This window comes from Dendrobates tinctorius, unplaced genomic scaffold, assembly GCF_039654945.1.
Source record: "Dendrobates tinctorius isolate UK_male_01 unplaced genomic scaffold, ASM3965494v1 ptg000083l, whole genome shotgun sequence".
NCBI lineage: Eukaryota > Metazoa > Chordata > Amphibia > Anura > Dendrobatidae > Dendrobates > Dendrobates tinctorius.
Genome location: NW_027361751.1, coordinates 34175119 through 34203032, shown reverse-complemented (window position 1 = coordinate 34203032; position 27914 = coordinate 34175119). Strand labels below are relative to the sequence as shown.

Below are 27914 nucleotides of genomic sequence, written 5' to 3'. Positions count from 1 at the left end.
TCATTGATGGCTTACTTCTAGTATTTGCGCACACAGATCAGCATGAACCCAGCAATTCAAACCATTCACTTGAACAAACCAAACTGCAGTACCAGACAAAGCCACACATTACGGATGTCAAAACAGGTCTTGGATCTGCCCTTTTCTTAACATTTATGCTGTAAATATTCTTATTGTCACTCTGATTCATTCTCATCCTAACTAGAGCATCTCCCTATTAGGCCAGGGTCACACTTGCGAGAAACTCGCACGAGTCTCGCGTCTCAATACCCGGCACTGACACCGGCAATCGGGACCGGAGCGCTCAGCTGCACAGAAATACATGCAGCCGCACACTCTGATCCCGGGTGCCGGAGGCAGTTCCGGGTATTGAGACGTGAGACTCTTGCGAGTTTCTCGCAAGTGTGACACTGGCTTAATCAGTTTTCATCTCACTAAACTTCTCTCTCCAATATTTCCTGAATACAACAGCCATACACACATTTCTGTCCAGCAGCTACACTGATGCCATGACCCTGTGCCAGCCATTGCACTGGTAACCTATCAGCTAAAGAATACAGCATAATGTTATCACACTCCTCCAATAAGCTCTACACTAAGCTCTACATCTACTTTGCTTCCTATCATATCCAAGCTCCACACTCCAATGAGCTATAACTAACTTCCTACAAAATCTGAACCTCCCACTCTTGTGTTTTCGTGTGCTGTACCAGTTCCCTAAAAATACAGGAAGTAATATATAAGCTGCCAGGAAGTAACATGTAGGGAACAGGAAATGACATGTAAGCAAGTGGCTGCTTATATATGTGATTTCTTCTCCTGGCCCAGATGTACAGGACCATCAGCAGAAATGTTGAGTAAACAGAGGATATGCTACAGACAATATGCAATCTGTAAAGGGCCCAAGTGAATGCACCGACGATCGTTCGCTAGCATAGTGTCCATTATATATGTGTGTTTTTTCATTGTATTATATGTATTTTACATGAAGCTCTTACACAGATGTTCCTGCACTGTGGTAACACTGGTGTCATGCACTTAAGAGAATAGAAGTGTTGATATCCATGATGAAAAGCAAAGAGACAGGGTGCCCCATGAAGTTTGACTCCCACAGATCATATATACTGCTCAAAAAAATAAAGGGAACACTATTCCATTTTCAACAGGCTGTTTGTGTTCCCTTTATTTCTTTGAGCAGTATAATAATGGTATATCGTAGCAATACACTACTTCATGCTGCAGTCATTTTCTGGGCACTAACGCAATAGTTGTAAAAGAAAACATCCATTCTGAAAAGAAAACTGGGTTTTCAGGACCCCATTGCTATTAGACTAGCGAAAAAAGTAAACATATAGAGAATAAAGATGTTACAGTATATCTAGCCATGGTCACTTGTGTGGTATGGACAACAAGAGAGGATGGTTCAACTTCTATTTCTATTATTATTATTATTAATATTATTATTAATAATTACAGATAACAAAGCAGTGTAAAACCAACTAGAAACAAGGCATGTGATAAAGTAAGGCTATCTACCGTATGTTAAAAAATGAAGAAAAATAAAAAATATAAAGTAATTGGTGAAATTTTGATATTTTAATGTGCATTCTGCTATGAATACAAATAATCGTATCTTAAAGGGGTATTCCCATCCTGCACATTTATGGCATATCTACATGATAAGTCATAAATACATGGTAGATGCAAGTTCCACAATAGGACCTGCATTAGGCCAGAGTCACACTACTGTAGATTACGCCCGAGTATTATGCGAGAAACATTGCACAGCACTCGGCCCAGTGTCAATCTATGGAGCAGTTCATATCAGCGTTTATATCAGCGTTTATTTTCTCAGTCGTATTTGGTGATAGTTTAAAATGGCAGCATGCTGTGATTGTCACCGAGTCTTGGCTGAGACTCGCCAATGCAAGCCTATGGGTGCGAGAAAAAAAATTGCACAGCACTCAGACCATGCGAGTGCTGTCCGATTTTTACGCACCGGTGTCCTTTGAAAAGCCAGCAAATCATGTGCCGCATACAATAAAATCACACTGACAGAATAGAATACATAGAATAGATATATACACATAGAATACATAGATATATAGACGTCAGTGACACACACATATTTTCCCACCGCGCTCGTGCTGATGTCAGAAAGGTGAAGTGAGTTCTTTAGCTGTGATCTCACAGGACCTGTCTGACGGAACCGCGAGCAGGAGAACTTTCTCATGCTCATGGTGCCCTCAGACAGGCAATAGCAGTTCACAGGCAGGCACTGAGAACATGGTGCAAAGTGTCTCTACTGGATGACAGGCTGTATGGTCGCATCAAGCAACCATGCAGCCTGCCATCTACATTTAGCAGAGCTAGATCTGTCATGGGACAAATGGATTAGCAGCATCTCTGTGGAAAGGTGAGGAATATTGTTGCTTTTTATTTTTAACTCTTTTGCAGATGACAAAGGCATCAGTGGAATGGGCGAGGTCGTAAGTATGGTTTATTAAATAAGTCTGTGTCATTCTTTCAATTAAAGGACTTTATTCTGGGTGTCTGTGTTTTCATGCAATGTGACTATGGAATTAGTAACGGGAGCATCTTATGGATGCCTCTCCATTACTAACCTCGGGGCTTGATGTCACCTGACAATACAATGGTAACATCAAACCCCCAACTATCATCCCACTTGCCACCGCTACAGGGCAAGTGGAAAGAGCGAGGCTAAGGGCCAGAATTGGTGCATCTTAGAGATGCACCTTTTCTGGGGCGGCTGAGAGCTGATATTTTTACCCTGGGGGGGCAGTATCCATGGCCCCTTCCTAGGCTATTAATATCAGTCCGCAGCTGTCTGCATAGCCTTTGCTGGTTATTAATTATAGGGGGACCCTATGTCTTTTTTTTAGGTTCCTCCATTTTAATAGCCAGTAAAGGCTAAGTATACAGTTGTGAGTTGATATTAATAGCGTGAGAAGCTCCCAGGCTATAAACATCGGCCCCCAGCCATCGGCTTTCTCTCTGCTGGTTACAAAAATTATGCCGGAGGCCACGCCATTTTTTTTTTCAGAAAAATTATCTTTTATTAATTAAATAAATGTACAGTAAAGGCCCCTTTACATTTAGCGATGCACCAGCGATCCCGACCACGATATGACCCGGTCAGGATTGCTGGTGCATCGCTAAATGGTCGCTAGTGAGCTGCCAAACAGGCAGATCTCACCAGCGACGAAGCGATGCTCGGCGGTCGTACTTACCTTTCAGACGCAGCGATGATATCTTCTTCCGCCTGCGTCCATGTCTCGCTCGTTGGCGCCAGCAGGAAGCCGACGATGAGAAATGGACCAGGCCATTCTCGCGCGATCAGCGATAGCCAGTGGGGAGCCGGTCGGAGGTGAGTATCACATGTAGCGATATCGCTGCTGCGTCACAAAATCGGTGACGCTTTAGCGATATCGCTATGTGTAAAGGGCCCTTAAGCTGCACACACTCTACTAATTGTATATATCACTGACATCTATATATCTACTTATTCTATTTGTATTTACTGTATGTACTACATCTCTTCTATCCTGTCGGCTCCTACTGTGATATTACACTGTGAAGCTGCTGAATTGCTGGCTTTTCTTCTATTTATCCATCTAATATAAATATATATATATATATATATATATATATATATATATATAACACACACACACACACACACACACACACACACAGTATATATATATGTGCCAGGGCCACAAAGGAGAACTGGAGCAGATGTGGAAGGTGAAGGCAGCAGTGATTCCAGTGGTGATAGGAGTACTTGGATCAGTAACCCCTAAGTTGGAAGAATGGCTACAACTGATCCCAGGAGCAACATCTGAGCTCTCTGTCCAGAAAAGTGCAATGCTGGGAACAACTAAGATCCTGCGCAGAACCCTCAAACTCCCAGGCTTCTGGTAGAGGACCCGAGTGGGGGTGAGAAGGAAGTAGACGTTTATATGTCCGTGTACATGAAAGAATGAAAGGGGCCGTGTATTGTGAGATTTTGAGTGCTAACATCCTTCCATCAGCAAGGACATTGAAGATGAAACGTGGATGGGTCTTTCAGCATGATAATGATCCCAAGCACACCGCCAGGGCAAAAAAGGAGTGGTCTCGTAAGAAGCATATGAAGGTCCTGGAGTAACTTAGCCAGTCCCCAGATCTCAACCTCATAGAAAACCTTTGGAGGGATTTGAAAGTCCATGTTGCCCAGCGACAGGCCCAAAACATCACTGCTCTAGAGGAGATCTGCATGGACGAATGGGCCCACATACCACCAACAGTGTGTGCCAACCTTGTGAAGACTTACAGAAAACGTTTCACCTCTGTCATTGCCAACAAAGGATATATAACAAAATATTGAGATGAACTTTTGTTAATGCTTATTTTCCACCATAATTTGCAAAATTAATCTTGCCAAATCAGACAAGGTGATTTTCTGGATTTGTTTTCTCATTTTGACTCTCATAGTTGTGTTCTACTATGATGATGTCAATTACAGGCCTCTCTCATCTTTTTAAGTGGGAGAACTTGCACAATTGGTGGCTGACTAAATACTTTTTTCCCCACTGTATAGATATATACACGTGCTAGAGAATTGCTGTATGTGAAAGCTCATGTTAGAATCGCATTGCAATCGGATAGCAATCGCACTGCATTCAGATGTAAATCGGATGCTTGGTGTGAAAAATCGGATTGTACTCACAAAACACTTGCATTACACTCGTGTGACTCTCGGCAGGGAGATTCTAATCGATTTTTCATACGTTTAGTGTGACTCCGACCTTAATGTCGATATTGAGGCCCTGACACATGCCACAGTAAGTGGAAATGTGGTTTGACTTCCTTTTTTTTGTATGGGATTTCAGGGTTTCATTTTTGAGTTTGATATGGGTCCTATAGGTGGAATCCATATTTATTATACATATCCTACAAATGGACAAGATAGGGATGCCCCTTTAGAGACAATTTTATATGTCAGCACAAGCATGTTGGCAAACACAGAATACGACTTCATACATCTACATCACTGTTGCAATGCAGAGGGGAAAAAAATGAAATAAATCCTGTAAAAATTATCTTTAAGGGGTAAAGTGGGTGATCTACAGTAAATCTAAAATACTATTGTCTGAGTTTCCATGCTGAACTAAATCGTACATGACATAAAAATATAATCCAAGCATAATATAGAATAGCAACAATTACGGTAGCTATAAACGCCATGTACAGATATATAGATCTTCTGAATAATAGCATTCCAAAACTGAATTACAGTCCTTGTAGGTGACAACTGACGTCACATCAGCCTACACAAATGTATAGGCTGTTAATCCACTTCCACCTTATTCTTCTGCAGTCTGCTTTCATTACTGAAAGTAAAGTCTCTTATGTAACTGGAAGAGCAGAGAGCAGCAACCCAGCTCTTCATAGAAATTACAGCACAAATAAAGAGGAAACGCGGAGTCCTGAACTGCGGAGATATAAAAATTTTTATAAAACGAATACACATCATAAGCCCTAAACATAACCCTAACTCCAGTCCTAGCCCTAACTATAACCCTAGCTTTATCTCTCGTCCTAGCCCTAAATATAACCCTAACTCTCGTCCTAACCATAACTATAACCCTAGCTTTAACACTTGTCCTAGTCCTAAATATGACTCTAACTCCCATCCTAGCCCTAACTATAACCTCAATTCTTGCCCTAGCCCTAACCATAACTCTTGTCATAGACCTCACCATAATCCTACACCTATTTAGAAAAAGAACGTAAAGTTACATTTAGAATAATCTTTGCAGTTGTTTTTTTTTAAACAGAGGACACCTTTTTAAAGTTGGAACAGCAATTGAAAGCAGAGGCAGAGTGAAGTTGCTGTCTATACTGTGCACATCAATAGAAATGAGTTTGTCATTAACCGTTGCACTCTGCATAGGCAGAGGCAGAGATGACAAAGCACACTTCATCTGAGAGCTTTGTCATCTTGGTCTCTACATATGCAGAATTCAACAGCTGATGACAAACTCCTCTCAACTGCTGCACTCTGCGTAGGAGCCTGTTAAGCCCCCTTCACACATAGTGAGATCGCTAGCGATATCGCTAAAGCGTCACCGATTTTGTGACGCAACAGCGATCTCGCTACATGTGACACTTACCTCCGACCAGCCCTCCCGCTGGCTATCGCTGATCGCGCGAGATCGTCCTGGTCCATTTCTTGTCGTCGGCTTCCTGCTGGCGCCGACGAGCGACTCCATGGACGCGGGAGTAAGTCGTCAGCAGAGCTGCCGTCTGACAGGTAAGTAACGACCGCCGACCGCTGCTGCATCGCTGGTGAGATCTGCCTGTTTGGCAGCTCACTAGCGATCATTTAGCGATGCACCAGCGATCCTGACCGGGTCATATCGTTGTCGGGATCACTGTTGCATCGCTAAATGTAACGGGACCTTTACACAGATTTAGATATCAAAGCAGCTCCTGGTTGCTTTAATCAACTAGTTCTTTGGCTGCCAGATCTCCTCTTGTCCAGGAGTCTCTCAGACATTTCGGTTGGGTATCTTTCACGACACATAAGCAGAAAATGTTCATCTACCATGATGTGAGCCAGATTGTCTTGAGGCTACTTTTGTCACCCTGGGATCTCCAAAACCGTTTAATTTAAAAGCCCCTTAAAAGACAAATGTTGACTGAAAGGAGTCTGCTGACTGGAGCACCTTACAGCCCGCCTCATCAACATCCTGGAGAAAGTTGCACTGGGACCTCTATGATGTGTATGACACCACAACCAACTTCCAGGAAGCCCCCTGGAGTCACGACCATAACACCACTTTCCTTTGTCCCTTCTGTCCTAGCCCTCCACTCATTTCTTATTCCTTCTCTTGTGGTACGTAGCCCCCTTCTCCCAAATTATTATCTTTTTCTTTTCTCTTCCTATAAAACATTGAATTGTACATACTATTGAAAGTTTAGAATACTGGACACTAACCTGAATTTTGCATTATTAATAATAATTAAAGTAATATTTATTAATAATATTATACAAAAAACTATACCTTCATACTAATAATTTTTATAAAATTTACTAAAAATTAAAGTTATGAAAAAAAGACAAATGCTAGTGATTTCGACCTGATATTACAAAAAAGGGACCAAAAAGTCACATTATAAGTGTACAAAAGCTTATGTACTGTCACACTGTATCGCTGATCCTGGGAAAGATAGAAAGTCAGAACGGGCAGACATTTCACCTTGCCCTGATCCCGGCATCTAGCAAGTAATGGGTCAGACCAGGGCTGTGGAGTCGGAGTCGGAGCTAATTTTGGTGGAGTCGGTATAAAATGGACCGACTCAGACTCCTAAAATATATAATAAATTGGGTACAGTAGTTAAATGCAGAATGTGCTGAATATTGTTTCATAGGAATTTGGGAAAGTTATGAAATGTCCTATATAAATGGCTGATCTAAAGTATTCCTGATCTAAGGCTACATTCACACAAGAACAGGTTCTTGCTATTGTAACGGACAATGCTTCAAACATGATAAGTACAATTAACTGATGAATGAGAGTAATGAACAACAGCTAGAGGAACATTTTGGATTCAGTATGTTTGAGATGGAAGGCCACAGTGCTGTTCATGTTACTGAGGAACAAACAGATATTACAACAGAAGAACAGCAAAATTATACTTTAGAAATAGATGATCTTGTTGAAGGTGCTTCAAAACACTTTCATATTCATCACATGCGCTGTGTTGTGCACACGCTGCAGCTGACAATAAGAGATAGTCTGCAAGAGGGACATGCTGGAAATCTGATTGGAAAAGTGAGGAAATTGGTTATTGCCGCCAGAACCCCTAAAATTGATTCCAACTTGAAGAGACGTGCTGGGAAAGGGGCAATTGTAGATCAAGCCACTCGGTGGGGCAGCACTTATTTAATGATTGAGCAATTGCTTGAACTAAAACCGTTTCTTATAGATATGGCGAACCCTCAGGTAACCCTAAATGAAGGTCAATGGACACAGGTGGCTTAATTTAAGGAATTTTAATCACCCATTTACCGTGACTAAAAAATTACAAGCTGAGGATTTAACTCCTGGCATTTTCATAAGGGAGTGGAAGAACTTGCTATTTTGCTTGTCCCAAAGAGGAGGTTTAATCGCAGATGGCATTTCTGCTTCAATGAAATGGAGAGAGACACTGCTACTGGAAAATAAAATTTTTCTAGCAGCTGTTTATGTGGAACCAAGTCATCGTATATTGCTTGATGATCAACAGCTTACTAAAGGACAAGAAGCTCTGACTGAGATAGCAGTTAGGATGAGTGGCCTACAGGAGGACTGCCAGGCGCAAGAGGACTTGGGTCCTGACAGTGCTACTGCTGCCATATCTTCATCCTCATCAGATGAGGAGTTTGACTTTGACAAGTATTTGGATGATATGGGGCAGGCAAAGCGTTGCTGCAAGGAAAAAGATTTCACTCCGTCTCCTATAGCAAGCAGATTGACCATATTTCAGCAAAATGTTTCACTTGCTCTCAAAGAAATAGAAAAATTCAACCGTTCATCAAAACTGACTGTGCATGAGGCAATTCCTTTATACCCAGAAATTGTTAGAGATGTTGCCCATGTGGTTACGGCTTTGCCTACAACCCAAGTTACTGTAGAGAGGTTCTCTGGCCTTAAAATTATTAGGTCAGATTTGAGGTCATCTATGAAGGAGGATCTGATGGAGGCAATTCTATTTCTTAGAACAAATTCATAGACTGCACAAATGTTATTTTGTATGTTTTTGTTGAAACCTGTTTTTTGCCACTTACATAGTTTATTACATAGTGTTTATATATATATATATACACACACAATATATATATATATATATACACACAGTATATGTAATCGATATTACATAGTGTATTACATATTTACAATTTATTACAGTTTTTTGTGTTCTAAAGTTGTATTCCAATAAATAGATATTATGTTCTATCTAAATATCTTGATTATTGTATCATAAAAATGATTAAATGTCTGATGTTCACATTGTACTACAACAAATTTTTCACTTAAATATAAGCAATATATGTGGGAGTCGGAGTCGTGGAGTCGGAGTCGGTGTAAGGGAAATTGAGGAGTCAAAGTCGCAGGTTTGGCTTACCAACTCCACAGCCCTGGGTCAGACACTTTGCTGACAAAAAGTCTGAAGCCCGGGTGCTTCGTTCCAGAGCATTACTTCTTCTTCCAAAGTCAGCCATAAAACCAAGTAATGGCAACAAGTGATGCAACACTGACAGTATAGAACCAGACATGTACTTGTGCCATATTAAGATTCGAAAACAGCGTATTCCTGCAGCCCCAGGGTTAATCTGCAGGTAAATGCCATTGTAAAGATGTCCAACTGTCTAATTATAAGTGTGGTCACTGGGAGAATAGGAAGATATATTCTCCCTGCAGCCGCTGGCTTCCCATCACAGAGGCAGCACTGGGGCTGTGAACAATCAGCAGTTACTACACCGGAGAATAAAACTTCATTTTCTCCCAGCAGAAGCACTTCTGATAATAATGTTTAAAATACTATTGCAGAATACCACTATGGCTGCAGGCAAATATCATTCTTTTCTGACGAGTTCCCTTTAAATATAAAAGACAATTACTTGGCATCTCCATTTACTATTTTTTATGCAGTTGCAGGTCAAAACCAAGGTCATTGCAGGCTCTTGACTCCTTATTTTTAGAAGGAAAATATCTTGGCACCTACAGTATCTAAATACTGTCTATAAGCAGTGATATTCAGGGCTTTAAAATAACCAAATAATACTGCCAGACAATACATACATAGCAGTGCTATACAGTTAATACCTAAGTGCCACACAATGGCCAAACGGTGATAGAGTGGTCAAATAATATCACTATATGGTGGTAAATATCAACAGACTATGCCCAAACAACAGTGCCATATTACAATAAGTACTGCCACATAGTACCCAAAATAGTGCTGTGCAGAGGCTAAATTATACATACCACACCATTATAGGCAATGGTGGACAGCAGGAAATTGCAATATACCCTAGTGAAGGGAAGAGAAGTCCTTTGGGAAGGTGAGGACACTATTAGTGATGGGGTAGAGAAGACCTCTGGGAAGGTGAGGACACTATTAGTGATGGGGTAGAGAAGACCTCTGGGAAGGTGAGGACACTATTAGTGATGGGGTAGAGACGTCCTCTGGGAAGGGGAGGACACTATTAGTGATGGGGTAGAGAAGACGTCTGGGAAGGTGAGGACACTATTAGTGATGGGGTAGAGAAGTCCTTTGGGAAGGTGAGGACACTATTAGTGATGGGGTAGAGAAGACCTCTGGGAAGGGGAGGACACTATTAGTGATGGGGTAGAGAAGACCTCTGGGAAGGTGAGGACACTATTAGTGATGGGGTAGAGACGTCCTCTGGGAAGGGGAGGACACTATTAGTGATGGGGTAGAGACGTCCTCTGGGAAGGGGAGGACACTATTAGTGATGGGGTAGAGACGTCCTCTGGGAAGGTGAGGACACTATTAGTGATGGGGTAGAGACGTCCTCTGGGAAGGGGAGGACACTATTAGATGGGGTAGAGACGTCCTCTGGGAAGGTGAGGACACTATTAGTGATGGGGTAGAGAAGACCTCTGGGAAGGTGAGGACACTATTAGTGATGGGGTAGAGACGTCCTCTGGGAAGGGGAGGACACTATTAGTGATGGGGTAGAGACGTCCTCTGGGAAGGGGAGGACACTATTAGTGATGGGGTAGAGACGTCCTCTGGGAAGGTGAGGACACTATTAGTGATGGGGTAGAGACGTTCTCTGGGAAGGGGAGGACACTATTAGATGGGGTAGAGACGTCCTCTGGGAAGGTGAGGACACTGTGATGGGGTAACGAGGTCATCTGGAAAGGTGAGGACACTATTACCCATGCCAAAGTGTTAATATAATGAAAACAATTAAAATCTCCCCAAATATGTCATACATGTGTAAAGGACTTGCACAGTTGTTCCATCCACTTTCCCATGTCCTTAGTGGTTCAGTCTATTGATCTAATACTGCAGCTCTCCTGCGGGTGTACAGCCGTGCCCCATACCGTATACCTGCCTCAGGCACACACATAGGTTACGGTATTTTCAGGTTTTTTCCTATTAAAATACACACAAACTGTATGAATGCAAAGCGTTTCAGATTGGCAGCCACACCACATCTGGCGCCTGCTGGTACAGGGCAAGAGGTTTATTACTTGGCATCGGAGATGTTTGGAAAACACTCAGTGTAATGCGGGACGAATGCCAGATCACTGGATTTATTGCAGCGCGCACAGCCAGCTGTGTATAATATCTGCCATTATAAAAAGGAGCTAGACGGGGAGGGGCGACGGTTATTATTTTATACACGTGAAATTAGGAGGCAGGATTTCATGACTTTACAGTGACATTGTGAAAGTCATTTATGTTAGTCATTACTTTTAAATGAGCCCCCAGTGTAATCAATCCCCCGTCCCCCCCAGCTATATTACATTCTGTCTATAATCTACAAGAGGAGCCATCCCATATAAACATGCATGTGACAGACGGTGATCCTCGTGTCTCCCTAAATTGCTGAGTAATCTGCAATTTGCAATAAGAGATTATGAGGGCGATCTGATGGTGATGGATGGCAGGGCGATGTGTTGGCAGGGCAACGCGATGGCAGGGCAATGCGATGCCAGGGCGACGTGATGCCAGGGAAATGCGATGGCAGGGCGATGTGATGGCAGGGCGATGCGATGGCAGGGCGATGTGATGGCAGGGCAATGTGATGGCAGGGCAATGTGATGGCAGGGCAATGTGATGCCAGGGAAATGTGATGGCAGGGCAATGCGATGGCAGGGCAATGCGATGGCAGGGCAATGCAATGCCAGGGCGATGCGATGCCAGGGCGATGTGATGGCAGGGCGATGCAATGCCAGTGCGATGTGATGGCAGGGTGAGGAAATGCCAGGGCGATGAGATGCCAGGGCGATGTGATGGCAGGGCAATGCCAGGGCGATGCCAGTGCGATGTGATGGCAGGGTGAGGAAATGCCAGGGCGATGAGATGCCAGGGCGATGTGATGGCAGGGCGATGTGATGGCAGGGCGATGCCAGGGCGATGTGATGGCAGGGCAATGCAATGCCAGGGCGATGCGATGCCAGGGCGATGTGATGGCAGGGCAATGCAATGCCAGGGCGATGTGATGGCAGGGCAATGTGATGGCAGGGCAATGCGATGCCAGGGTGATGCGATGCCAGGGTGATGCGATGCCAGGGCGATGCGATGCCAGGGCGATGTGATGGCAGGGCAATGTGATGGCAGGGCAATGCGATGCCAGGGCGAAGCGATGCCAGGGCGAAGCGATGCCAGGGCGAAGCGATGCCAGGGCGATGCGATGGCAGGGCGATGCGATGGCAGGGCGATGCGATGCCAGGGCGATGCGATGCCAGGGCGATGCGATGCCAGGGCGATGTGATGGCAGGGCAGTGTGATGCAAGGGTGCCAAGCAGTCCTCATTCACAAGCAAGGCTCCACTGGTTAAAAACTCAGCAGAACCTACTTTTATAGCTCTCTGCTGACATCTTGTGGAAGAAAGTGGGTACAACAACTGAAAACTGAAATAAAGGGAGTTTTCTCCATGTAGGGATTCTCATTTTACTCACTTTTAGATCTCTAAGAATTGGTATTCATAAAGTTCTTCTAGAAAAAAAAATCATATACAACGTACCCACCACGGTAGAAATAGAATTGTCTAAGAAAAATAACAGACAACTTCAGATGTAGCAGAGTCAACATTGCCAATGAACAAACTATAGCTTCGCAATTTAACAGGACTTATGGTTTCCCGTGTATTTTACGCTCTTGTTTCACTATAATTTTTTTTACGTAAATCGCAAATTATGATGCGCAATAAATTTGCTCCAATATTTGAGAATATTACCCATCCAATAGAATTAGACACTGGGTGTCATTAAACAAAGTTGATCAGCTATAACTGGAAACGTGGACTGAGATGTGAACGGCTGTGGGCGGCATTAGGATCGTTCGCTTAATAATTGATAAACCGGCAATATAAGACCTATAAATCAAATGGCTCAGTGGCAACGTCAGCTCTGCTACATGTAAATGTGAGATTTTACGTTTGGGTCTCAGTTATGTTCTACCTTCAGACGACCATTTTTGACCCAGATTTACAATCAATCAGACACAAGTAGGTGATTGGAGATTCTCCACTGTCATCATAGAGTCGCCATACAGGTGGTAAAGGCGGAAATCATAGACGGACCCTGATACCTGAGGCCCACAACACAAAGGAGGACAAGAAAGCCGCGCAATGCATCCAATTATGCAACCATCATACTGGAGCGACAGAACATCACAGCAGACCTGTCCTGTAATACACAGATTCTGACCCGCAGGTCCCCTCTCGGGGGGATGGCCATGGTCTGGAAAAACAAGGCTGTGTGATAGTACTTTGATGGGAATGATCTGCAATACCACACACAACCCATAGTCAGGAGTGGTGCTGTTTGTAAAGGAAAGGCAACTCCTGTAAATATGATGGCTTATGGCCACTAAGGGGGAAGACCTAGAAGTAGATTCGGACTCATGGCGTGCATGCAATAACTTTGATATTTCTGCCTATACATATATTGCTGCATGGCAAATGTATTGCACTGTAATGATGAGTTATTGAGCCCCTGCTATAGGGAAATACATAAGGACCACATCATGGAATGTTATCACAATCTTCTGTCACTTCTAGGTGATCATCCTTACCTGGTATACTTGCTTTGTTGATGGATGGTTGGTTACACATTGCTGATCTTCTATAAGACAAAAGACATTATGTATGAGATAATGGGGCGACAAACTATATACTATAGGCAAAAGACATAAAAGAAACACCGCCATCTGCTGGTCATATAGCAGAATTACTGCTTCACTCATGGACAAAAACTGGATTGTATTTGTTTTATTATTTTAAAGAGTAGCCGTCACCGGGTCCGAGGTGTCCAGTTTTTGCTTTTATTTTATTCCCGCTGATCCCCTGAGTATTTTTCTTTTTTATCTGCCATATGGCGCCAGAGTTATGTGCCTTTTTATGGAATGCTATTTTTTTTATAGTCTTTACCGCACGGTGGCTTTAAAAAAAATAATCAAAAACAGATTACTACAAAAATAAAATAAAAGCCGAAACTGGACACACTTGTCCCGGTGACAGATCCTCTTTAAGGAACTTGTTTCTCCATTACTGGAAAAATTATGTTTTATTATTTATATACATTAAAATATGTGCAAAAAATGTCCTCTTTTGACCTGGTGATAAGGGCAAATTCACACATTGCAGAAATGTCTGCGACTGTCTGGTTTATCCGAAACGACCCGATTCCGACCAATGGAACAGATTTTTAGACATAGACATTTTTGCAATAAATTCTGCAGAATATGAAAATGACCTTCGGTGGATTGCCTGTTGTCATACTGTCAAAATGTATCAGCTGTCCACAGGATAGCAGAAAGGTGGCTAATCGCAGGCAACCTCACCTCCAGGACTCCCACCAACCACAAGAACAGGGGTCCTGTGTCCTGCATTGGAATGCACACGTGTAATGCTTCTTCATGTCAAGTGCTGGACTCCGCCACCTCTTTCACTTTCAAGGACATAAAATGGAACTAAAATGAGCTTGTACGACCGCCGATCCATTCAAAAGGTAGATCCAGAAGCCCTGACCTTCTGATCGGAATGGGGGTCCTCCTTAAAAATTGTACCTTAAAATGTAACCTTTTTTTTTTTTTTTTTTTTAGTGAACAACCTCTTTAAGCTCTGGCTGGAGTACACTGACCCGATTCATTACGTAGGTGTATGCTGCTCAACTCGCCATCGTCTCCAGGATCCAGCGTTCTGCTCCTCTTCTGAGTGACGCCACTTCTCTGCAGACGCTCTGGGTCACACTGCGTGAACCGCAAGTGGCTTTTATAATGTAAGCCTACGGAACGGGGTTCCAAAGACGTACATTGTAAGAGAGACATCTGGGTCACGCTTAGTACATAGAGAGAACAGAGACGTCACTCAGGAGAGGAGGAGAACAGCGCTGGATACTGATATTAGAGAAGGTGATTATATGAACCTTCACTACAGTGCACATATACGAGGTGTGAGGCAGTGACCCCTGTTACAGCTAGGGGGCACTGTATGTGCTCCTCAGGATACACACGGAGGTGTAACTGTGATGGTGAGACAGTGAACGGCATTATTGTAAATGGCTGCTATGTGCCGCAGAGGAAGTCTGCACAGTAAGCCCGAAATGTTGTTGCTCTGGTACTTGTAGTTCAACAAGTGTTTGTGTAGTTTATAAGGGGGGCTTACAGGGTTAGTCTTAAAGCTGAGAGGGACTGACTAACCACACATACACCACCCACCTATGGGGTTGGTTACAGCTACATAATGTGACCAGGGTTTGGGTCACATGGTCTGTGTTCTAAGGTCCTGTGAGACAGAGGTCCTAACTTCCTGAATAGTACATGGAGAGACCTTGGACCTGGAGGCCTGTCTGTTGGAATGTCCTAGGAGTGGACTTCCTGAAGAGCACATGGACAGGCCATATGTGCATAGTCTGTGATGGCACTGCGTGGGGGGAGCTACCGTCCTTCTGAGGGTCTGGACTGTCGGGAGTGCCCTGGTCGCAAGGACAGTAATTCCAGTGAGGCAGCTTTCTCAGGAGTGAGGACAGACAAAGAGTCAGCATGTGGAGCAGGAGCTCCTGTAAGGTAACTCCACAGACTGTTGGTGCTTGCTATGTTCCATGTATGTTACTGGACTGATCGGCGTGCGGTCACCCATGGCAACTGGACATTGAGAAGTCCGGCATGTTTAGTGACTATGAGTTAAGCAGTGAACTGTGAAGTGCTATGGACTATGTGTTAGGTCTGTGAAGTGTAACATGGCCTACGGCACGGTTTATGATGCTTAACCCCTTTACTACCAAGGGTGGTTTGCACGTTAACTCCCAGGCCAATTTTTACAATTCTGACCACTGTCCCTTTATGAGGTAATAACTCAGGAACGCTTCAACGGATCTAGGCGATTATGAGAATGTTTTCTCATGACATATTGTACTTCACTTTAGTGGTAAAATTTCTTCGCTATAACTTGCGTTTATTTATGAAAAAAAGGGAAATATGGCAAAAATTTTGAAAATTTTGCAATTTTCAAACTTTGAATTTTTATGCCCTTAAACCAGAGAGTTATGTGACACAAAATAGTTAATAAATAACATTTCCCACATGTCTACTTTACATCAGCACAATTTTGCAAAAAAAAAAAATTTGCTTCTTAGGAAGTTATAAGGGTTAAAAGTTGACCAGCGATTTCTCATTTTTACAACACCATTTTATTTTTAGGGACCACATCACATTTGAAGCCACTTTGAGGGGTCTATATGATAGAAAATACCCAAAAGTGACACCATTCTAAAAACTGCACCCCTTAAGGTGCTCAAAACCACAAACCACATTCAAGAAGTTTATTAACCCTTCAGGTGCGTCACAGGAATTTTTTGAACGCTTAAAAAAAAAATGAACATTTAACTTTTTTCCACAAAAAAAATTACTTCAGGTTCAATTTTTTTATTTTACCAAGGGTAACAGGAGAAATTAGACTGTAAAAGTTATTGTGCAATTTACCATGAGTATACTGATACCTGATATGTGGGGGGGAACCACTGTTTGGGCGCATGGCAGAGCTCAGAAGGCAAGGAGCGCCGTTTGACATTTCACTGCAAAATTGGTTGGAATTCAGATCCGATGCCATGTCACGTTTGGAGAGCCCCTGATGTACCTAAACAGTGGAAACTCCCCACAAGTGACCCCATTTTGGAAACTAGACCACCCAAGGAACTTATCTAGATATGTGGTGAGCACTTTGAACCCCCAAGGGCTTCACAGAAGTTTATAACGCACAGCCATACAATTAAAAAGAAATCATATTTTTTCCACAAAAATGATCTTTTCACCCCCAATTTTTATTTTCCCAAGGGTAACAGGACCCCAAAAGTTATTGTGCAATTTGTCCTGAGTACGCTGATACCCCATATGTGGGGGTAAACCACTATTTGGGCGCATGGCAGAGCTCGGAAGGGAAGCAGCGCCATTTGACTTTTTTGGCTGGAATTGAGATCGGAAGCCATGTCATGTTTGGAAAGCCCCTGATGCACCAAAAGAGTGGAAACCCCCCAATTCTAACTCCAATCCTAACCCCTACACACCCCTAGCCCTACCCATAGCCCTAACCTTAATGGGAAAATGGAAATAAATACATTTTTTTATTATATTATTTTTCCCTAACTAAGGGGGTGATAACGGGGGGTTTGATTTACTATTTATGGCGGTTTTTATGTTTGGCAGCTGTCGCACGCTAAAAGACGCTTTTTATTGTAAAAATAGTTCTTGCATCACCACATATTGAGAGCTATAATTTTTCCATATTTTGAACCACCGAGTCATGTGAGGTCTTATTTTTTGCGGGACAAGTTGATGTTTTTATTGGTATCATTTTTTGGCACGTGACAATTTTTGATCGCTTTTTATTCCGATTTTTGGGATGCAGAATGAACAAAAACCAGCATTTCATGAATTTCTTTTGGGGGGTGCGTTTACACCGTTCCCCGTCCGGTAAAATTGCGGTTTTATTCTTCGGGTCAGTACGGTTACAGCGATACCTCATTTATGTCACTTTTTTATGTTTTGGCGCTTCTATGCAATGAAAACAATTTTATATAAAAAATAATTATTTTTGCATCGCTTTATTCTGTGAGCTATAACTTTTTCATTTTTTCGCTGATGATGCTGTGTGGTGGCTCGTTTTTTGCAGGACAAGATGACGTTTTCAGCTGTACCATGGATATTTATATCCGTCTTTTTGATAGCGCGTTATTGCACTTTTTGTTCGGAAGTATGATGATAAAGCATTATTTTTTGCTTCGTTTTTTATTTTTTAAGGGGTTCAATAAAGGGGGTTAACTAGTGGGACAGTTTTATAGGGCAGGTCGTTACGGACGCGGCGATACTAAATATGTGTACTTTTATTTTTTTGTTTTTTTTTATTATTTTCAAAAAATGAATTTATTAGGGAATTTTTTTATTTTTTATTTATTTAGCGATTTTTTAATAATTATTTTTACACTTTTGTTTTCTTTTTGTTAACTTTATTACACTGTCCCAGGGGGGACATAACTGTCATGTGACAGATCGCTGATCTGTCACATCATAGATTGCTGTGACAGATCAGCGATCTGATACAGGCGCTGCACAGACTTCCTCATGCCTGCGCTCTGTAGGCAGTGAGGAAACCAGCTACCTGCAGGCACCCGAAGGTCCCCGCTGCCATATTGGATTCGGGGACCTGCAGGGAAGGAGGCCCCCGCAGCATCGCTGCACACTGCGCTGCTCCGGGGGTCTCAGGGAAGCACGGAGGGAGCCCCCTCCTTGCGCGCTTCTTTCCTATGTCCCCGGTACACCGTGATCATGTTTGATCGCGGTGTGCCAGGGGTTAACGTGCCATGGGCGGTCCGTAACCGGCCCTGACACATAGTGCCGGGTGTCAGCTGGGATAAGAGTATCAAGTATAGCGTGGCACTACCACAAGGTGCACAAGTACTGTAGGTTACCCAGACCCAAGTGAATAATAATAAAGTAACTTGGCACTCAACTGAATTGTCCTTTTTACGTGAAGTTTTTATTTATGTGCAGTCCTACAAAAAGACGTTTCGGCCTACACTTGGCCTTCGTCAGTCCGACTGCTGTCTATATAGTATGAACAAATGTATGTCCACGAGCAAAATAATTTTTTTTAAGTTCCTGCTTCCAAATATGGTGTAGGCATATAGCAGGCTTCCAGCTGCCCTTAAGGCGTGCTGTGCTGGTAATTCAATTGGATGCAATATATTCCATAAGGAAATGAGGAGAGGTTCCCGCTGGATTGCTGAAGCAATTTGCCTGTGGAAGATGTCTGTACTGAGACCGGTGTAAAAATATACCTGTAGAAAATGTCTGTACTGAGACTGGTAGCAAAAGGCCAAGTGTAGGCCGAAACGTCTTTTTGTAGGACTGCACATAAATAAAAACTTCACTTAAAAAAGACAATTCAGTTGAGTGCCAAGTTACTTTATTATTATTCAGCTGCGATAAGAAGCTGACACCCAGCCACGATCAGCGGCGCTCCCCACGGGGGGCGCCCTTGATCGCTATGACGTACTATTCCGCCCTTGGGAATTAGGTTCCAGGTCACATGGACGAAATAGTACGTCTAATGTAGGAAAGGGGTTAAATAAACACAAATAGACTGTTTTGTGAGAAAAACGTGCCATGTGCTTTAATCCTGTTGCCAAGCAAGTGTCACCCAACACGTGCAGTAAGCTCTGTCTTACAAAAAGTTTGGGGAAAAAATAACTCTAAGAGTGAATGGTGCATTAGTGTGCATGATCCACCACTGCTCCATTCACTGCTTGGTTCTCACGATCGCTAAGGGCCACAGTGGTCAGAAAGTTATACCCTATCCCCCAGATAAGGAAAACTTTCAAACTACATAATATCCATTTAATTAACTTTGTTAGGGAGCTGAGGAAACCCCATCATGACCTTGGACATATTCATACGTTTTGGCTGGGGTTCTCGACCTTGGAAGTCTGGATATGTCCTGGCAATCGCATTGGCACGGGAGCTGTGCACATGCGGCTGCAGCCGTGAATTCAGCAAACAGCAGTGCCTCTATTGCTTACAACTGTTTAAGCCCCAAAGGCTAAAATCGATATAGACTGCAACATTTAGGAGGAAACAAAAAGCAAAAAACACAAATATCCTGAACTAAAAAGTAAAAAATAAACTGCAAATAATGCATAAAGGTAGTAATAATAATAATAATAATAATAAAGGTATTTAGTAATGTACAAGCCATCCGCCACATTTATTTTATACTTTTTTATTTTAGGATATTTGTGTTTTTTGCTTTTTGTTTTCTCTGGTTAATGGTCATGTGTAGAATTGAGCGACTTTTGGTTTTTTAGGGTCGAGTTTCGTTTCGTGAAACCCGACTTTTCCAAAAGTCGGGTCGAGCAAGATCGTCCGATTATAGGGAAAAGTCTGGGTCGTCCCGAAACACGAAACCCAATGTAAGTCAATGGGGAATAAAAGTCGGCAGTGAGAGGAGGACAGGAAACACACCTACAGTGCCCATTTGAATGCCAAAAGCATCAATTCTTCTTACTTAAGCTTGTCAACCTTAATTAACTTCATAATACAAGTTACGCACTGAAAAATGGGGGTTATTTGGCTAAAGTTGTGGGGGGGGGGCTGGCTGCAGGTTTTCATGTGCCCTGGGCGAAAGAGCTCCCCTTTAACACATACCACAACTCATCATGCTCCGATACGGCAGAGAAATAGCGGTATAGTACAATGAAAAATACCTCACTTTTTACATCTCATGACGAGGCCCATCTATTTCTCCATACAGAATCATTGGTCCCATATAATGTTTGAAACAGTATATGATGAGCTCCACATAATGCTACAGTATATGTTGGTCCCCATGGATGAAGCTCCACTGTCTTATGGGCCCAAATAATGCTCCAAACATAATGGGCCCCATTTCTAATGCTCTAGTGTATAATGGGCCCTGTAAATGCTGCTCCAGTGTCTGATGTCCACCTTTGGAATGTTCCAGTGTATGGTGGGCCCCATCTATCATTCTCCAGAGTATAATGCTCCCCAAAAATTGCTGTCCCAAAATTGAAAACAATCAAATAAGTCTCCTCGCTAGGGAATCCCTGTACTTGTCTGGACTCCTCGTCGTCCCCATCTTCCATCTCACTGCACAGTATTTCAACTTTGCAAGTGCTGTGATCCTGGGCAAGCAGGGGGGGCCCACTCGTTGGCGACGGCACTGGCACAGGGCCCCTGATAGTACGGTGGTGTGTCTGATGGCGGGTGGGCCGAACCTGCACTTTCATCTGCAGCTTCCTCTTTGTCACCGTGTAAGATGGGACTGTATATGGGAAGGGTAACCTGAGTTTCATCAGGGTCAGATTCAGGTCGTGTAGCGTGCGAGGGGAATGTAGTGGTCTGGGTCAATGTACCAGCAGATTCATCGAGCAGTGGCTGGGCATCAGTGCACTTGTGTCGCTCCCAGGAGTACGGTCGCCACAGTGGCATTACCTTCTTCCTAGGGAGTGTGATGTCATGCTTGGGAGCAACGAAGGATCTCTCTAGCAGGTTAACTGATTGGGCGGCGTTATTCCCACGAGTCATGACCCTCCAAACAGCGTTCATGAAGGCAAAGTGTTTGTTTTACGTGGGCAGTATGGTTGCAAAGCTGAACCTTAAAGGAATGTCCAGAAGGGCACCACAAGGAGTGGAGCCTACGGTTAAATTCGACTCCACCTGGGAAACCTCAACCATGCCAGCTACAGAACAGATGCACACATTGCAAGCTTAATTCCGTTAACGAACGAGACTCCGTCATGCCCCGCGGTCCGAGTCCGGCTTACTAGAGGGACACGTGAGGCTCTGGCACATGAGATTGGCCAATAACTGGTGTGTCATGCCCTTACATGTCCGTGGCTGCATGTGCGCTACACTGAAAAGGCCAGCGTTTGTCGCTTACAGGTGCAGATAACCCGCTGAACAACGTTAGTGATGGGGATCACTGATTACAATTATTACCCGCGAACAATGATTTCCCAGTAAGTGCAGGTCAACCGCAGTTCCGGAATTAGGCCTAACCGTCATTCCTGAAAAAATGAAAAACTTATGTGTGCAAACCACAGGTCCTGTAGCTTGCTTAACAGCTCGCCAGCCGTTCTCACGTCCAGTATGGATTGCACGTGATTGCACAAAGGTTAGAAAGGGTACCGTTTCCCCGGATAACATGTATGGATAGCGTACACATTCAAAATATATGTCTATACATCAGGAGGCAGGCTCAGACGGTGTTAGGCCCAGTATGGATTGCACGTGATTGCACAAAGGTTAGAAAGGGTACCGTTTCCCCGGATAACATGTATGGATAGCGTACACATTCAAAATATATGTCTATACATCAGGAGGCAGGCTCAGACGGTGTAAGGCCCAGTATGGATTGCACGTGATTGCACAAAGGTTAGAAAGGGTATCGTTTCCCCGGATAACATGTATGGATAGCGTACACACTCAAAATATATGTCTATTCATCAGGAGGCAGGCTCAGACGGTGTTAGGCCCAGTATGGATTGCACAAAGGTTAGAAAGGGTACCGTTTCCCCGGATAACATGTATGGATAGCGTACACATTCAAAATATATGTCTATACATCAGGAGGCAGGCTCAGACGGTGTTAGGCCCAGTATGGATTGCACGTGATTGCACAAAGGTTAGAAAGGGTACCGTTTCCCCGGATAACATGTATGGATAGCGTACACATTCAAAATATATGTCTATACATCAGGAGGCAGGCTCAGACGGTGTTAGGCCCAGTATGGATTGCACGTGATTGCACAAAGGTTAGAAAGGGTACCGTATCCCCAGATAACATGTATGGATAGCGTACACATTCAAAATATATGTCTATACATCAGGAGGCAGGCTCAGACGGTGTTAGGCCCAGTATGCATTGCACGTGATTGCACAAAGGTTAGAAAGGGTACCGTATCCCCGGATAACATGTATGGATAGCGTACACATTCAAAATATATGTCTATACATCAGGAGGCAGTCTCAGACGGTGTCAGGCACAGTAAGGATTTGACGGCCCAGACTACACAGCGGAGGAGCAGGGAGAGGTAAAGATTGCAAATGCTGGGGCCCTGCCCAAGCAAGGGGGGCCCACTCGTGGGCGTCGGTACTGGCACTGGGCCCCTCATAGTACGGCGGTGTGTCTGACGGCGGGTGTGCACCACCACCGTCAGAGACACTTGATTGCACTATGAAGGACCCTGTGCCAGTGCCCGCGCCCAAGAGTCGGCCTACCCACCTGTCCAGGGCAACGGCACTGCGCTAGGTGGTGACCCCGGCCATGGGGGGGGAGGCAGCACAGTTAGGGAGTTTTAGAAAGTGGCATATGTTGATGTTGGACATTCAGCTGATGCAAAAGGTGAAATAGGTCAAGTCCCAGGAAGAGGTGGACCAAAGCAAGCCATTTTTCTGTCACCCTATGTGTCATCAGGGGAAGGTGGGACAAAATCCTTGGAAACCCATGCGTGGTTCATTTTAATGAAGGTTAGATCATCCACATTTTGGGTTGACAGACGGGTCCTTTTTTCTGTCAGGATTGATCCAGCTGCACTGAAGACTCTTTCCGATAGCACACTTGCAGCTGGGCAAGCGAGCTCCTGTAAGGCATATTGTGCCAATTCAGGCCAGGTGTCCAGTTTAGCGGCCCAATAGTCAAAGGGGAATGACCTGTGTGGGAGAACATCGATATGGGAGGAAAAGTAGTTTGTAACCATAGTTGACAACTGCTGTCTCCTGTCACTTTCCATCGATGCAGTATTACCAGTTGTGTGAGCGGTACTTGAAAAATCAGTCCACAACATTGTCATGAAACCCCTGTCTCCAACGCCACTTCTGCTGTGTGCACCACGAACACCTCTGCCAAGCTGCCCCCGGCCCGTACGGCTCGTGTGAGAACCATCACCGCTGCTGTGTGCTGGGAATGCCTCAAGCAACCGATTTACCAGAGTTGCTTGTTTATTAGCCAATATTAGGTCAAGGTTCTCCTGTGGCATGATGTTTTGTAATTTGCCTTTATAGCGTGGATCCAGGATGCTGGCCAACCAGTAGTCGTCATCGTTCATCATTTTGGCAATGCGGGGGTCCCTTTTTAGGATCTGCAAGGCATAATCTGACATGTGGGCCAATGTTCCCGGTGTCAATGATGCACTGCGAGTGCTGGTTGGAGGAGCACTTTCTGGCAAATCCACATCCCTCCAGTCACGCACAAACCCTGTACCAGACCTTGCCACGCCAACATTTTCACTTGCCCCACGAGATGCATCCTCCTCCCCTAAGTAATCATCCCCATCATCCTCCTCCTCCTCCTCTTCTTCCTCCACCTCGTCCAGGAGAGGTCCCTGAGCAGACAATGGCTGAATGTCATCAAGGATTCCCTCCTCCTCTTCCTCCTCATCAACATTGGCTGCAGAAGCCTGCTCCTTAAGGTGCGTCAAAGTTTGCATGAGCAGACGCATAAGTGGGATGCTCATGCTTAGGATGGCGTCGTCTGCACTTACCAGCCGTGTGCATTCCTCAAAACACTGAAGGACTTTACAGAGGTCTTTCAGCTTCGACCACTGCACACCGGTCAACTCCATGTCTGCTCTCAAAGTGCCTGGCCGTGTATCCTCCCACAAATGCATTATGGCCTGCCTCTGCTCGCACAGCCGCTCCACCATGTGCAGGGTGGAGTTCCACCTTGTTGCAATGTCGATAATGAGGCGGTGGTTGGGAAGGTGGAGCAATCGCTGCAGCTTCTGCATACGAACGGAGTGTACAGGCGACCGGCGGATGTGCGCGCACAGTCTTCGCACCTTCTGGAGCAGGGCTGTTAACTCCGGATAATTTTTGACGAAGCACTGCACCACCAGGTTCAAGGTGTGAGCCAAGCAAGGTATGTGGCTGAGTTTTGAAAGGGCTATGGCTGCCACAAAATTATGCCCGTTATCACTAACTACCTTGCCTGCCTCAAGATGTACACTGCCCAGCCATGACTCAGTCTGTCGCTGAAAGTACTCGGCCAGCACCTCGGCGGTGTGTCTGTCGCCCAAACACATCATCTGCAACACTGCCTGCTGACGCTTTCCACTAGCTGCTCGATAGGGGGACACCTCGTGTGCAACAGTGGCAGCTGCAGATGGAGTGCTCGTACGACTGCGCTCTGTGGACGAGCTTTCGCTTCTGGAGGAGGAGGAGGAGGAGGAGGAGGGTCGAACGCCTACAGCCAACTGTTTCCTATACCGTGGGCTAGGCAGCACTGTCCCACCACCGCTGTCCCCTGTGGACCCTGCATCCACCACATTAACCCAGTGCGCAGTGATGGACACGTAACGGCCCTGGCCATGCCGACTGGACCATGCATCAGTTGTGAGGTGCACCTTTCCGCTCACTGACTGCTTGAGTGCATGGACAATGCGGTCTTTCACATGATGGTGGAGGGCTGGGATGGCTTTGCGAGAGAAGAAGTGGCGACTGGGTAGGTCATAGCGTGGTACTGCATAGGCCATGAGTTCGCGGAAAGCTGCGCTTTCCACCAACCGAAAGGGCATCATCTCAAACGAGATTAGTTTGGCAATGTGGGCGTTCAAACCCAGTGTACGCGGATGAAAGACTGAGTACTTTTTTGACCTACTCATAGTGTCTGGGAGGGTGAGCTGGACTTGAGAGCTGCATATGGTGGAAGTAGCGGTGGACAGGGCGGACTGAGAGAGGGTTGATGATGGTGATGGAGTTGGTGTTCTTTCTGATGGCCTAGAATCAGTCTTTCGTTGATATAACAGTGGGATTCCCTGACTGCTGTGGCCTTGCAACGACACCTCAACATTTGCTGCTGTGCTAACCGGTGGGCTTACAGTGGGGGAAACAATGTAGCGTTGCTGACTACCTTCGTTGTGATCAGTTGCACATGTGGCACTTGAGGTTTGGTGCTGTGTCCACGCTTGCAAGTGCATGCTGGTTAAATGTCTAAGCATGCAACTGGTATTCAAATTTTTCAGATTTTTCCCTCGGCTAAAGGTCTTTGCGCACTTCTTACAGATAACCTTGGCCTGATCATGAGGATTTTGTTCAAAAAAGTGCCACACTGCACTCTTCCTACTTTGGCAGACATTTTGCGGCCTAGCACACTGTGATCTTTTGACCCTCTGGACAAGCTGTCCAGCAACTCTTTTGATGTTTGGAACCTGTCTTTGGAGTGCTCCGGGCCTGCCAGATAACAGCTGTTGCGATGTCGATGTCTGCTGTGGATGCTCCTCATCTGAGCTATTGGAAGCAGCACCCTCTTCCCCCAATGGATGCCAATCTGGGTCAACAACTGGGTCATCCATCACCTCCTCTTCTATGTCATGTGCACCTTCCTCTGTGTCACCGTGTATGGTGGTATAGTGTGAGGGAAGGGGCACCTGAGTCTCATCAGGGTCAGAATCTGGCTCTGTACACTGCGAGGACAATGTAGTGCTCTGAGTGAATGTACCAGCAGAATCATCCATCAGCGGCTGTGCATCAGTGCACTCCATGTCAGATTCATCTTGGCCTGGGTAATTCACCATTTCACTTGATAATCCAGGCATGGTATGTGAAAACAGCTCCATGGAGTAATCAGTAGTATGGCCTGCGTCATCCTTCAATCTTGGTTAGGGTGAAGGACACAAGGAAAGGTGTGGTTCATCAACATGAGCCTCCAATGACGACTCAGTGCTTTTACTTTTTACAACTGAAGAAGAGGAGGCGATAGAGCTGGAGGCTGAGTCAGCAATGTAAGACAAAACTTTTTCCTGATGCTCTGGCTTTAAAAGCGGTTTGCCAACTCCTAGAAAACTAAGCGTTCGAGGCCTTATGTAGCCAGACGATGACGCAGGCTCAACATCTCCTGCATTCGGTCCTATTTTGCTCTTGCCACTACCATCAGATCCACCACCAACACCATCATTACCAGCTGCCAACCCCCGCCCAATTCCACGGCCTCTTCCACCAGCCTTCCTCATTTTTGGTAGAAATGTAGACAAAATCCAACAAACTATATAGTAATGTAAAACAAGGTACAAGGTGTCTATAGGACAGGGGAGATTTTGAATTTCTGCAGACACTTGTGGACACTGGACACTTTTGGATTGTGTGAGGCCCAATGAATATCTGAGCGCTATGTGACAGGCTCGATGGCACAGCTGTGACAAAAGTGACGAGAGGATAAGGGAGATTTTGAATTTCTGCAGACACTTGTGGACACTGGACACTTTTGGATTGTGTGAGGTCCACTGATATCTGAGCGCTATGTGACAGGCTCGATGGCACAGCTGTGACCAAAGTGACTAGAGGATAAGGGAGATTTTGAATTTCTGCACACACTTGTGGACACTGGACACTTTTGGATTGTGTGAGGCCCAATGAATATCTGAGCGCTATGTGACAGGCTCGATGGCACAGCTGTGACCAAAGTGACTAGAGGATAAGGGAGATTTTGAATTTCTGCACACACTTGTGGACACTGGACACTTTTGGATTGTGTGAGGCCCAATGAATATCTGAGTGCTATGTGACAGGCTCGATGGCACAGCTGTGACCAAAGTGACTAGAGGATAAGTGAGATTTTGAATTTCAGCAGACACTTGTGGACACTGGACACTTTTGGATTGTGTGAGGCCCAATGAATATCTGAGCGCTATGTGACAGGCTCGATGGCACAGCTGTGACCAAAGTGACTAGAGGATAAGGGAGATTTTGAATTTCTGCACACACTTGTGGACACTGGACACTTTTGGATTGTGTGAGGCCCAATGAATATCACAGCGCTATGTCACAGGCAGAAATTGGCTAGTGTATCACAAACTACAAGGTGTATGTAGAATTGGGCAGAATAGGAATCTCCCTAGAGTGCAGGTCTGTAAGAACGGAACATGTCCTCGTTTTATTCTCACAGAGTGACACAGATAGCTTCACTGTGGCTGTGATAACAGCCGTTACACGGTACTGTGTGAGGAGCGTACACCGCTGTATGGTGTGAAAAAATGCACGCTCAGTACCTCAGCAGGACAAAAAATTGGGATTGCTTTTAAAAAAGCAGTTTGCGGAGCAGTGGGTAAACAGCAATGCAGGAATGTCAGGAAGCCTTAGAAGGCAGCCCA

At 44.7% G+C, this 27914-nt stretch overlaps 1 protein-coding gene across 10 annotated transcripts in view; it reads right to left on the bottom strand.

Moving 5' to 3' along the window:
• Window positions 1–27914, bottom strand: part of LOC141097192 (3',5'-cyclic-AMP phosphodiesterase 4D) — a 1243227-nt gene that overhangs the window by 246267 nt on the left and 969046 nt on the right. For all 10 annotated transcript variants that reach the window (XM_073584285.1, XM_073584286.1, XM_073584291.1 and 7 more), the window contains one exon: window positions 13831–13880. In XM_073584285.1, coding sequence (XP_073440386.1) covers window positions 13831–13880 — 50 coding nt within the window. The remainder of the gene's footprint in view (window positions 1–13830; window positions 13881–27914) is intronic.